We start from the raw sequence: 13,729 nt of genomic DNA, 5'->3' as shown, positions 1-13,729 counted from the left end.
AGGAAGCTCTAAGATTTTAGGTAGCTGAATAGCAACATAAAGCCCCTTAAATACTTACCATCATTTTGAAGCCTTTCTGCTTTCTTCTTCCTGATACAATAAATAAGCAAAATCACAAAGATGACAAAGAAGATTGCGCCTCCTGCTATGCTTAAGATGAGGTAAAGGTCCAGCTGGCCTAGTTAAGGGAATGAAAAAGCATGTTAGAGGAAAAGAAATAACTTGCACAATGTCCACTTAGAATTCTCTATTTTCACCCATTGACTGTAAAGGCAGGCCCAGTGAGGGAGCCCACACTTTGCTTTTTCTCTGTACTCAGCAGAAAGTTGCTGATCTTCATTGTGGAGAATTTTGATTGTTCCCTGATGGATTCTAGTTCTGCAGAAAATTGAAACCAGAGCATTCATGTATGCCAGCTCATCTTACTCAAATTACCACCAATGCCCTCTCCCTGCTAGCAATGGACCCTTTTAAGGACAACGAGCATCCAGACAGTGCTCAGTATCTAGCAAAAATAAACTTAAGTACTTCCTACTGAGCTGGAAAAGTGAAACTAGCTTTCTTCATAGTATTTTGTTACTTCCTCTTCAATTTTTGGCTGCACACAAATTTAAAAAATAATGAAAACCAAAAGAACATGACCAAATTTCCCACAGTCTCAAAACGAGAGTTCAGTTTGCCCGGGGAACCAAAATTTATGTGAGTGTTCCTTATTTTTCCCAGATAAGGTTTGCTAGATGCTGGCCTGCCTCCTGCTTGGACTGTCCTCCTGGCACTCAGTGTCCATGCTCAAGCACAGGCACCGTGGAAGTGGACCCAGCAGAATTGCACCCACCTTCCTTGACTTCTTACGGGAGAAATCTCCAAAGGGGACAACACCACTGGTACCACCCTTAACATCCACTGGGCATGTACATGGAGAGCAAAGAGTGATGACACCAAAGCTGAGATATCTGCAGTATAAAGGCAACCATCAGCCTGGGCTTCCTCAGCAATTTTGGACTTCTCACCCATTTTAGCTGCCCATGTTACATGGAGGTGTATTTTGCACTTCTTCATGCCTGTTTATCCCAGCTGACTGTAAGGTGAACCCAGGCAGACTCTTTGTGTACTTACACTTTTATGAAAATTCAGGTGAGCTGAAGCCCATTTGAAGCATGCCTTGCCTGCTGAAGGTCAAAATTCAAGGCAAATCAACTGCAGGACCAGATGTTCATGGAGGGCAGCAAGGTTGGCAGGAGGTTTGACCACAAGCTAAAGGATTTTCAATCTACTATTGAGCTGGCAGAGTCCTGCCACCACATAGAAAAAGGTTTGAGGGGTTTTTAGTTTGAGCAGGAAGGGCGTTGCTACATAGTATTAGTGGGTTTTTTAGCGTATGAAAAATGCTTTATTTGTACCTTAAATATTGGTGTGGCAAGCATTTTATTTCTCCGGTAATGATTTGTGAAAAAGAAACTCTCCCATCCCGTGAAACAAGAGGATTTGTCAAGGGTGAGAAGAAGTGAAATCAAAGTACCCAACTGATGGCTAATGCTTGCCTGGCTCATGCCCTCTGATGGTCAGCTTCAGCCAGCATTTGCTCATTAAGACAACATCTTTGGGCTAGTCTGTCCTGTCTTAAATGGACCTCATTCAGCAGCTTGTTTTCATACCTGGTTCCAAAGTCCATGCCACATCCCACTCCTCCACATCCCAGCCCCTTCCAAATGCTAGCACCAATGGGACTGGGCAGCCCATCAGCTCAGGCAGCTCATGCAGCAGAAAACAACTATTTTCTGACTATTTTAGGCATCAGGGTGAAACCACAGGAGGTAAGTGTTGCCCAGGAGAGCAAGCAGAAGCCTCTCAGCTCTTTGCCCTTCAGTCATCCTCAGCAGACCCTGGATTGCTTCATTAAGGTGAAGAAATTCCTTTTCATAACCATGGGCTGACCTATAGATTTGAACTTCCTCTAAATTTGTTATGGCAGAAATAGCTGGAAACTGGAAATATTGATCTAGCTTTCATGAGCTCCCCACTCTCCACTTGCTCCAGCAGGAACCTAGAGCAAGAAAGTGCTTTAAGGACAGTTAGGTGGGTTGAACCCATGCCCAGCAAATTCAAGGGCTTTTCCCCAGTACTGCACTGGAAATCTGAACTTTCAACTGAAAGCAGCATCCAGTGCCATGCCAGTATGATCTGTCCCTTGTTTTTGACACTTTCAACACTTTTAAAAGGGAGAATGATTACTTCTTTTGCCCATCTAATAATTTTCAGCATGACTCTGTCCATTTAAAATGAAATTCCACCAGTTCTGTTGCTGCATCTGCGGTTTAGGAAGATGACACTTCAAGTGAGTAAGAAAATTTGATCCATGCTCATCTGAGCCATGCAGCCCCAAAGCTCAGCTAAATTCTCCAGAATGTCCCACCAGATTTCTAGGCCAAACTGGAGAGTCCAAGCAGCTTATTTTTCCCCTTGTGCACTCATACACATCCAGAGGTAGCAGGCAACCATCACCTTCATACACATGATCATGGAGAGGTGAAACAGAATGTGCAACTGATTTTCCCACCATGAAAATATAAATCAAGAGCAAGTCCCCTGAAGTCAATGCCATGGTTTCAGATACAGGAGAAGATCCCAAGCCATATTTTCCAAATTAAGCTGTTAATCTATGTTGTAGTACTTTGGGTAGTTTAACAGCACCTTACTCAAGCCTTTGGTTTTGGACTGGTTAACTGAAGTCAATCTTTGGGAAGTACTGTTAGTTGTAAAGGAATAAAGGAGGATAAAAATGAGAGAGAAAGCGGTTTCTGCCTTTTGCAGACTGCTATGTGTGATTAAAACACCTTCAAGCCCACCTCCCAGCTTTCTTCTTTACTTCATTGGTCTGCCACTAGTGAAGGTTGACACCACTTGAGTCTGCCAGGATGCTGATACCAAAGAGCCTGTCAGGATACCTCTGGCAACATTTGGAAGAAGAGTCCACAGTGATGGAGGGGAGTGGGAAAATGATGGGATGAGCAATCTCATTCATTTACCCCTCAGCTAGCCTGGTGTTGCTGTCAGGCTACAGTTTCCCTCAGGAGACTCCACCTCCAGGTGAAGCAGCATTGCCGTGTGCCCCAGAGGGCCTCCCTGCCACCTCCAGACCTCACTGAGCACAGGGGAAAACACCACTGGCTGCAGAAGAGGAGCATGGCCCACCTCAAAACCCTTTGACCCCAGCTTGGCCTCCCAGCTGTTAGAGCAGGATGCCACACAGGTAGAAATGAAGGAGGACGGAGATGTGACAAGGGTGGGGAATGCCAAGCAGAAGCATGACTCTCATCCCAGCTGCAGCAGCAGCAGCTCCCAGTAACTGCAGCAGCAGTAGACTTGCAATACTGGGTACCAGGAACTGTAGATGGTCCTGGCACCTGGACCAGTCCTACAGATATGTGCAACTGAGTCAGGCTTTGTGGATCTGCCCCAGCAGACTCTGGCAAAAATAGATTTTTACCTGAGCACTTAATGGTTTTTTCAGTCGCTTTTTTGCTGACTTGGTTCTGGACAACACATTTGAACATCCCAGAATACCGTGTGTGCAATTCCAGCTTGGTTGCATTCTTCTGGATTTTTTTGGTTTTACCATGAGTCAGTTCAATTATATATATTTCGTCTTTAGGCTTCTGCTTCACTTCACACTTGACAGATACAGTTTTATTCAGGCATTCAGCACTGAGGATTGGCTGAGGGACAGGCTCTGAAAAAAAAGAGAAGGGACAGGCATGTCTGAGATGATTTATCCTTTTGGAAACCTCCATCAATAAGCAGAAGAGGGAATTAGCCCTCAGTAGGTAGTTAGGGAGTAACATCAGCTAATGACACCAGAGAAGAATTAAGAGCAAATTAGACCTCTACTAAAGAGGTGACATGGCAATAACAAAGAAAACAACACAGAAAACAGAGAAATACTTGGCCTAGCCCAGCAGAGCTGCACCACCTTGGCTGGATCACTTTCAGGCTCAGTCTGGCTCACAGCCAGCCAACCAGGGAGGTGAGGAGAGAAAGTTGGGTTTTCAGGGGTGGTAATAGATGGGAGGGACTTGGAGACATAGACCCCTCCAGCTCTGGCCCCAGTGTTTTGGTGAAAATGAAGTCACTTTTGGTCTGCCTGTGCCCATCAGGAAAGAATTCCTCTAAGGCAAGACAAACAGCTTTATGCATTTATGCATAATGCATTTATGCATTTATTACCAAAAGCACCCAGCTGGCACAACATCCACAGCATGAAAACCCATCAGTATAGGAAACAAAACACAAAACAGACACCTCTCAGCTCTCAGTGAGATTGTGACTGAGAAAACTGATTTCCATCTCTTTTTATGTCCTGCAAACAGCTAGCTACATTTCAGTTACAGATTCTCTATTGCTAGTGGCACTGAAAGAGCCAGAAAAGCTGGTGGGGCTTTCCTCAACTAGGGCAACTGGCAGGGACATCAGATAGAAAAAATTAAATTTCTGCCTTTACTATACCCAAACATGCCAGGACCACTTCTAGTTATAGGCAATGTAAGTTTCAGAGAGCATAAATTTTAAAGGCAATAAAGGTTGCTCAGAGCAAATGCAGCTTAGGTTCATGCTGTGGCATCTGCAGCCACCCTTTCCCTGTTAACCACACTCCTCTTCTACAAGCTGTAACCTACAGAATCATCATTATAGAATCAAAGAATCACTAAGGTTGGAAAGATCTCTGAGATCATCAAGTCCAACCATCAACCTAACACCACCATGACAACTAAACCATGTCCTGAAATGCTACCTCCACATGTTTTTTGAGCACCTCCAAGGACAGTGACTACACCACTTCCCTGGGTAGCCTGTTCCAATGCCCAACCACTCCCTCAGTAAATAATTTTTTCCTAAGATCCAGTGTGAAGCTACCCTGGTGCCACTTGAGCCAATTTCCTCTCATTCTATCACTGGTTATATGGGAGAAGAGACCAGGTCTCACTTCACTACAGCCTCGTTTCAGGTTGCTGTAGGGAGTGATAAGGTCTCCCCTCAGCCTCCCCTTCTCTAGACTAAGCAACCCCAGTTCCCTCAGACACCCCTTGTCAGACTTTTGCTCCAGACCCTTCACCATCTTGTTTGCCCTTCTCTGGAACACGCTCCAGCATCTCAATGTCCTTCTTGTAGTGGGGAGCCCAAAACTGAACATGCTATTTGAGGTGGGGCCTCATGAGTGCCAAGTACAAGGGCATGATCACCTCCCTGCTCCTGCTGGCCATGCTGTTCCTGATCCAGGCCAGGATGCTCCAGGCCTATTTGGCCACCTGGGCACACTGCTGGCTCCTATTCAGCTGGCTGACCACCCCCAGGTGCTTTTCTGCTGGGCAGCTTTCCAGCCACTATCATTCACGAGAACACCCCAAGTGTTCTAGAGTCCAGGTCTTGGTGATGGATTCGTGTGACAATATAATTTAAACTACTTTTTTTTTTTTTTTTTTTTAAATAACTGTTTGTCCAGCCCTAGTAACGGAGTATAATCTGGCTGACAAATTACCCCAGCACCCAACAATTACTAAAGGACTTTCCTTCCAAAACAGCTACCAGAGCTAAGGCAACCTCTCTGCTGCACAGTAGACAAAATGATGCAGCACATAGCTGGGTAGAAACTTAACCTGAAATTGAACCTAGGACACCCTAATAACAGCTCAGTGGCTTATAGTATGAGTAAGTAGCATCAGGCCCGGATGCCTTAATGCAACTACGGACAGTTTGCAATAATAATTCCTGAAGTAGTGAGGCACCCTTACTGCTCAGCAGTCCATTAGCCAAGGGGCTTCCCACTGTGCAGAAACCCTGCTAAAAACATGCCAGCTGTCATGGCTGCTTCATCAAGGCATCATTTTTGTAGTGCCAGCTGGTGCCCTCATACTCAGGAGGCTGCTGGAGGTCATGTAGGGCACCATGTGCCCTACAGCTTAGAGCTCTGGAGAGATGGCAACAGCCATAAAGGAGCAGAATAGACAACCCTGTCTTCCCTACTCATCCCAAAAGCTTTGGGCTGCTACCAATCTGATCTCTCAGGACAAGACACAGCACAGGAATGGAGGCTGCCCTCATGCTTTGAACCCATGCAGCTGAAATCCTTATGTACGTGCTTTGAACAGCACCATCTCCATATCTATTGTGTTATGTTATGCAAGGAGAGGGTGCAGGAGTCTTCCCCTGAAAATTTAACTCCTGCTGTGTTGTATCTCAAGGGAGGTGACTCCCGGTATGGCCTAAATACAGACATTTAGTGCCTCCTGGGCTCCTGAGCTCTCCTCAGGAGATCAGCAGATGCAATGCAAGGGCCCAAGGGGTCCCACTACCAGCTATGGTGCTGCAGTAGGGCCATCCTCACTCACCCTGCTGCCAGCACAGGTATGCTCATGGCTGCTTGCTTGGGCACACATAGAAATGTGGGAGGTAGTAAGAGGGGAAGCAAGAAAGAAGCAGAGGACCAGAGGACATCATCAGGAGCAAGAGAAGAGAGAAGAGCAGCAGACTGCTGTCAGCAGTGGGAGGAAAGGGGTAGGTCTCACATAAGCTCCTCAAAACAGAAAAGGGGGTAATGTGTAGGAAAGGCTGTAGGAGAAAGAGGGAATACAAAGTCTTACTCAGCTACACTGGGAATGTTATGGGAAGAGCAAAAAACTCACCCTCTACGATGACCACTGTGTAGTTTTCTGCCTGCAGTGTCCCATCCCGGTTATAAACAAACACAGTGTACTTTCCACTGTCCTCTTTCACCACTGAATCTATTTTCAGAGTCCCATTTACAAATAACTTACACCTGCAGTGGGTCTTGCTCACATAGTACTTCACGTTGTTGTCTTTTATCTGAAGCCACTTTTTCCCATCTCTCCACCACACTGCATCATATACACTCCCAGCAGCAGCAACGCTGAGAAGAGCTGACTCATTCACTGCTCTGTAAATAGTGTTGGTGTTGGAGCCTGTAAAGGGAAGCACAACCAGCCCATTAGTGTGTCTCCAGCACCCCCACTGCCGTGCTCTGCAGCCACAGCGGTGAACCCAAAGCTGGTCACTTGCCATCCCCCCGCTGAGCTGCCTAAGCCTCTCCATCCTACTGATGCTCTCTTCTTCCCCTGCTCCAAAGTGCCTCTTGATCATTCATTTGAAAAATATCCACGCCCAGTTTAATTCTGAGAGGCAAGGAAGCTAAGAGTCTGGCTTTCAAAAGCTGGATTTATACTCTGGCTGACTTCTTTGGAGTGATTCTGGATGCCAAGATTCACGAATGTCCATGAACTTAACCCAGAACTTTAACCTTCCTGAAAATAAGGGCATGGAATCATGGAATCATGGAATGATTTCGGATGGAAGGGACTTTGAAGATCATGTAGTTTCACCCCCACCTGCAGATCACTTGGGTGTGTTTTGCGCGTGGCATGGGCTGATACCCAGAGTGCCCACCTCTGCAGAGGGCAAGAACACAAACTAGTGGTAGCCCTGAACAGTAGGATTGGTTCAGAAATAACAGTGATGGCAATAGTAATAATAACAGTGGTTCATGTCAAGCAGTGAGTGAGTGTAAGGCAGTGAACTGGAAGTTAGACCCAGTGCTGCCAGCTTGCAGTGCCCCCTCCTCACCCATCACAGAATCACAGAATTGTCACAGTTGGAAGGGATGTCTAGAGTTCACCTAGTGCAACTCTCCCACTAAAGCAGGATTGCCCAGAGCCCATTACACAGGACTGCATCTAGGCAGGTTTTTTAATGTGTCCAGAGAAGGGGACTCCATAACCTCTCTGCCCTCACCCCGGGCACCCTGCCCCACTGGAATACATCCACTTGACGTTTCTAGCAGAGGATCACAGTGGGGCAAGTAGGGTGGGGAGAAACAAAGAGCCAACCACATCCTGTGAACTGATGGGCACTAGAAACACTAGGAGATAAGCAAAGGCCAAAAAAACTTTTCTCTTTGCAGGTCACCTTTGACAACAGGTCCCATCTCCAGAACAGGTAAGAGTAGGTGCTTCCCAAAGGTGCTACCAGGACCAGACAGCACTTAGTGTGTGGCTGTTGAAGGGGATATTTGGTAAAGCCAAAGATGGCTAAACAGCAACCACGTTGCTACCACGGGAGATGATACACCCTTTGGGCTGTCCTTACCAATCCAGCAGGCTTCGCAGCCTTTGCAAGACCCATCTCCAGTGCACTGGGACTTTGGAGTGCAAAGTTAATCAGGAGGTCGCTTCAAGATACTGTCTGCACCCCTGTGACAGGTGAAAAATTTGGGGGAGGTAGAAGGTGCTCACAAGTGTGAGGTGGGACAAGCTCACTGATAACTGACTGGGCACTCAGACCCATGGCTCATTTCTTTTGTCGTTTTCTTAGGTTAATTCCTCTTCAATTTACAGGATAAAGCTGATTGGCAGGAGGGGATTTCTTTTCACATCAGCAGATAGAGCTGATTCTGCGCTAATTTTATGTATTTTAATCACTTTTTCCCCCCAGAGAGAAAACCTATGTTTACGCATATTTTTATTACAGTCTTTCATTCCTGGTATCAAGGACAATTATAAACCATATCACAGAGGGGACGCTGAAATCCAGTTGCTATTTCATGAAACTAATGATATTAGAGACAATCAAAGAACTCAAACAGTGCCTGTGCAACAAGAAAATTAATACTGAAGGGCTTTCAGCAACTCAGCCCCAGTCTGAGGAGAGGCTGTTATTTCACCATTTCATTTCTTAAAAGGTATTTGACATAGCTAATGAAATATTCTGAAATCATGCAATCAACCAAACTGGTTTGGAAGCAGCTATCCTCCACACAGATGACACTACAGATTATACCCAAAATATTTGAATTCTAATACTTCTTTCTGCTCAGTCACAGACAGGTATTTAGAGCTAGTATTAGGGTTTCTTTCCATAACAGATACTATAATTGTTTCTTCTCTTTCCAGAAGTAAAGATAAAAATAAATCTAAGTTTTCAAGGACAATTCAATGGCATCTTTACAGGCAGACCACATAGACACATCTCTAGGTGTTTATCTGATCTTGCTAATGGAAAGCTATCCCACACATATGATACTAAAAATCTGTAAACAGCATTTCTGCTGATGCCAACTGAAATGTGCTCCAAGGGGCGAAAAGAAATTAATTGTCAGAATATCATTTCAGTTAATAATTGACACCAAGAATAGAGCTCACTTGCAGTCACAAGAAAGAGTTAAAATGAAAAGGACCCACAGTAACCTTAGAGATGTAAGGAAGCCTTTGAAACAAGTTTTCCATTCGAGGGAATAATCTTCATTTCTGATGGGGAAGATGTTTTATGTATCACATAGCAAAAAAATTTAATTCCTTATTTATCTATTAATTTTGTTCTGGAGGAAAAGAAAAGCATTAAACAGCCATACATACAATCTGTAGGGGAATAAACAGAGGAAAAAAAAACAACAAAACAACAAACTATGCATGATTGTATTGTCTCCATTTCTTATAACCTTCTCTAATCTATGAGTTAACACCTTAATTAAGCTTTTAGATTAATATTTTAAAAAGTAATGAGAACAACAACACTCAAAATATAAAAGATGTATGTATTTCCTTGCTGTTTTCATGTCCCAGACTTCTTCAACTCCACTGAAGACACGGAGATATATCACTTTTTCTGTTAATATTTATGGAAGAGTGTAATTTGCACTTTGAAAAGATTTGCTCATCTTTGATAAGAAAAGGAAATTACATGCGATAATGCACCATGAACTGGATCTCTAATGTAGAACAAGCTGCCTCGAGGGCAGAGAGAAAACTCCATGCTGACATTTTTCATTATACATGTGTCAAATTAAGGCTCATTAACTTTAAACCAAAACTGTTTACAGATTATTGTTATTATAACTGGAATAGGAAACTCAGCTCCTGCCCTCCCTCTGGCTGAAAATTAAACCAAATGCATTGCAATAACCCAAAGGTCTCAACTCACTGGGAAAGTGGAACTAGTTTTTTATCAGTAACACCCCACCAAACTGTAAATTTTTTAAAATGCAGTTTTAACAGTGCTAGCCCAAAAGATGAAAAAATGGTAAGAAAAACTCACAGTTTATGCCGGAAAATAAAAGCAGCAAGCACTTGACTAGGAAAATCCTCCTAAAGTTCATTTTCAGGGGAACAAATATGCAGTGTTGCCTTGTTTAATGATAGCTCCTGGCATGTGAAAGGGTTTTCTGCTGCCAGCAAGTGGTTGTGGGACGTGTTGGTGCAGCCCTCCTGTCCTCCTCCCCTCCTCCCAGCCCTCACCCTAGCACTTCTCGTTTCTAGCACAGACACCAAAACCAAGGGCCTCTCAGCAGGGCGTTTTATCAGGATGGAGGCAAAGTGCAGTGGTAAGGAAAACAGAGACTAAAATGCAGGAATGGCCCCATGGTGTGTCTACCCAGATGGAGGGCCAGTCCTCCTCAATGTTCACCCGAAAAGTTCAACTACAGATCTGCATGCCATCACCCTAGTGGGAAGGACATGGTTTCTGGGGGTGGGAATGGGAATCCTCCTGCCTCCCACAGCCTCAGCAGCAGCAAGGAGACAGCAAGCCCTGAACCCCCAACGAGGAGCAGATAGCCAATGGCTGTTGGACAACCTGTAGGAAGGAGACCCACATCCCTTGGAAACCATCAGAATCAGCTTTGCATCAACATCTTATCTATGAGGGGCTGGGCACTGCCACACAAAGGTGTCCTGCAGGCACAGCTGTCTGTTTGAGCAAGCTGCAAGAGAGGGATGAGCTTGAAAGGGGATGAAAACACTGCCTTGGGTGTAGCCAGGAACCAACCTTGTAGCTGGTCGGTGTTGGATAGATGGTGAAGAGACATGGAAGTTAGATCCAAAAACATGTTGAGAAGATAATAAAATCTTTATTCCTGTTTCCAACATGAAACAGATGGGGTAGTGAGGATTTTGAATCATATTATCCCCAGCACAATCCCTCTGCTACAGTGCCCGCTGAAATCTTCCAGCTTTTTATCATAGATGGAGGCAGAGAAACAAGACAGAAGAAAAGCTGTGGCACAGATGTACAACATTAGAGAAATCTTTCTTGTTCTTCCATGTTATTCTTCTTCCTTTAAGTTATAGTAAGGTCTTGTAAGGCATCTCCCCTCTTCAGCTTCATCAGCTTCTAACCAGTACTAACACTGGTAAAAATTATCCCTTTTTGCACAAAAGGAGAAAGTTACTTGAGGTAAAATTAACTAGGGTCACAGCATTGCTGCTTCTGCACATTGCAGGAAAACCTAGCTTTTCTTCCTTCTTTTTGTTACCGTTTCCTTACAGACCAACCAAGGGAGGCACACGCACAAAAGAAGAAAGGAAGCAAGAGCAACAAGATGACATTTATGTGTGTGATCTACCCTCTGTGGAGAAAAACGTGCCAAGGGCAGCGGCTGCCATGCCCAGGCATCTCCCCAGCCAAGCAGACTGTGCCAGCTGTGCCAGCTGTGCCAGCCTGGGGGGCTGTGGGGACCTCTCTCCCTGGCCACGCTGGCAGGAACATGCAAGGTCTGCACACTCAGACACAGCTGCTTCCAGCCTGAGAACCTATGGGGTTTGGGGCAAAGGCAACAACCCCGAACTCACCTGACTGGTTGGGATTTTTTGCTGGGTCCATAAAGCAAGGTGGAGGGAGGCCTCTGACATGCTGAAGCCACTGCCCATGTTCTGCTCAACCTTGTCTCACTGCTTCATCAAGACAACATCCCTCAAAGCCACTGCCTGCTTCCAACACACCCCTGTGCTTTGCCTGCTTCTCACAATGGCCTTCATAACCAAGGCCACTACTTCCAGCTAACCAAGCCGGTTGTGCCCGGGTGCCTGCACTCTTGTAAAGGCACAGCTGAAATGACTCAAACTGGAAGCCCCTATGCTCCAGCAGACCAGTTACAGCACATCAAATGTGGCATCTTTTTTCCTGTTAGAGCAACAGGTAGACAGACAGAAGGAAGAAACCACTCCTAAAGGTTATAAAAGGTCTGCTCAAAAATTAACTTGCTGTGAGTAGCAAAGAGGCACTCATGAGAGGTGGTGAGAGATCAATAGCTAATGTCCACCATGCATCACAAAAGTGACAGCAGGCCTTGGTATTTCTGAGTCCCTGGAGGTGTGTGCACAAAATAAACTTGCTTAGACATTTCGTACAACAAAAGAACAGCCAAGCCAGCAAAAGGGCACACCACCTACCTGCAGCAAGGATTCCCCATGAGATTCTGGCATGTACATGGTCCCTTCCACCAAACAGCCGCTTTTCTAATCAGCATGAGAAACTTTCTGCACCATCAGACCCAGCTGGACAAGGAGAAAGCAGCCCATGCCTCTAATCTCAGCCTTCTTTGCCAGATGAGCAGTGGGAAAATGGCAATATCTTTGTGGCTTTACCCTCCCTCTACTGAGGAGAAAAGATTGTTGTGCTGCAGTCCTGACTGGGCTTCAATTCCCATTTTAGAAGAAGAAAGCGATTTTCTGGATGTTACAGGGAGGGAAGCACTGTAAGTCCCTGAAGTGATGTCTGCAGTTCCCTCCAAGGAAAGCCCCAAGGGAAGGCATTAAGGAGAGGGTGTCTGAAGGTACCTCTGGAAAGCACAGCAGCTTTGGGCTGCTACCACAGATGAGCTCTGAAGGCCAGCATGTACATTCAGCAGTGTGGCATGGGATGCATGTCCTGAGAAAGGCCACAGCTGAGCAGCCCCCTGCTCCACCTGGTGATGCCCCCCAGGGAGGGGAGCTCACAGCTGTGTGCTGCCACAGCCCAAACACCATCCCAAGTTGTGCAGGGCAGAAGGAGGTGAGGTCTGCAGGTAACCAGGTCCTCATGCTCTTTTGCTCGCTGCAGACACCCTCTCTCCCACCCCATCACACAGGAAGTAACAGTGTGGGGCCAAACCCAAACCACCTAGAAAACCAGGGCACCAACAGAAGAGAAGATGTCTCCTAGTATGGTGGTGCTGGACCTGTCTTCAGTTAGGCCTGTCAGCCCGTGGCTGAGGGTGTTTGATCTCTGGTTAGCCCACATCTCCCCATCTTCTGACCCGTAGTAGAGCAGAGGACCAAGTGCAGCTGTGACAATGGGGTGTTTCTTTGCAGACACGGAGGTATTGTTTCCACTGCAAAAGCCACAAAGTGCTGTAGTCATATACATCTGCTTTTGTTGCTTAATCTCTCTTTTATTCTTCTTTGTAAGACTCTAAGCAGTTTCCTCATGGGGAGTTGTGAAGGACCAGGTATTTCCTTACACGAACATGAAATGTCCTTTGAGTCAGCCGACAAAACTGACTTAAAATGGTGTCTCCACACGGCACTGAACCCCCTCTGTGTGTGTGGGGGGGGGAGCAGCTGCTGCAGGGGAGGAGCCGTGGCCGGAAGCAGGGGCAGGACTAGGTCCCGTCTGATTGGCTGAAAAGCCCGGAAATGCAAAACTGGCGCCGAAGAACCCCATGAGAGAGGCAGCGCGGCACGCCCCTCTTTCTCTCGCTCTCTCCTCGTGTGTTCAAGGCGGTCGTCTACACACACAGCCTGCCGCCGCCATTTTTCCTGCCGCGTGCTGCCGCCCGTCCCCGCTGCTGGGAGCTGCCTGCCAGCCCGCTCTGCTGCCCTGCTGCCTGCCAGCCCGCTCTGCTGCCCTGCTGCCTGCCAGCCCGCTCTGCTGCCCTGCTGCCTGCCAGCACGCTCTGCTGCCATGCTGC

General features: G+C 46.3%; 1 protein-coding gene across 1 annotated transcript in view; it reads right to left on the bottom strand.

Moving 5' to 3' along the window:
- LOC104395771 (T-cell surface antigen CD2-like) overlaps window positions 1–10,159 on the bottom strand; it is a 12,387-nt gene extending 2,228 nt beyond the window's left edge. Inside the window, exons 1-4 of the mRNA XM_010005510.1 lie at window positions 10,099–10,159; window positions 6,678–6,974; window positions 3,488–3,730; window positions 55–178 (exon numbers count right to left, since the gene is read on the bottom strand). Coding sequence (XP_010003812.1) covers window positions 55–178; window positions 3,488–3,730; window positions 6,678–6,974; window positions 10,099–10,159 — 725 coding nt within the window. The remainder of the gene's footprint in view (window positions 1–54; window positions 179–3,487; window positions 3,731–6,677; window positions 6,975–10,098) is intronic.
- Window positions 10,160–13,729: the final 3,570 nt, after the last annotated feature.

Source organism: Chaetura pelagica, unplaced genomic scaffold (genome assembly GCF_000747805.2).
Source record: "Chaetura pelagica isolate M959 unplaced genomic scaffold, ChaPel_1.0 scaffold39, whole genome shotgun sequence".
Classification (NCBI taxonomy): domain Eukaryota; kingdom Metazoa; phylum Chordata; class Aves; order Apodiformes; family Apodidae; genus Chaetura; species Chaetura pelagica.
Note: the sequence above shows the minus strand (reverse complement) of the source record. Positions and strands in the feature narration are given on the sequence as shown.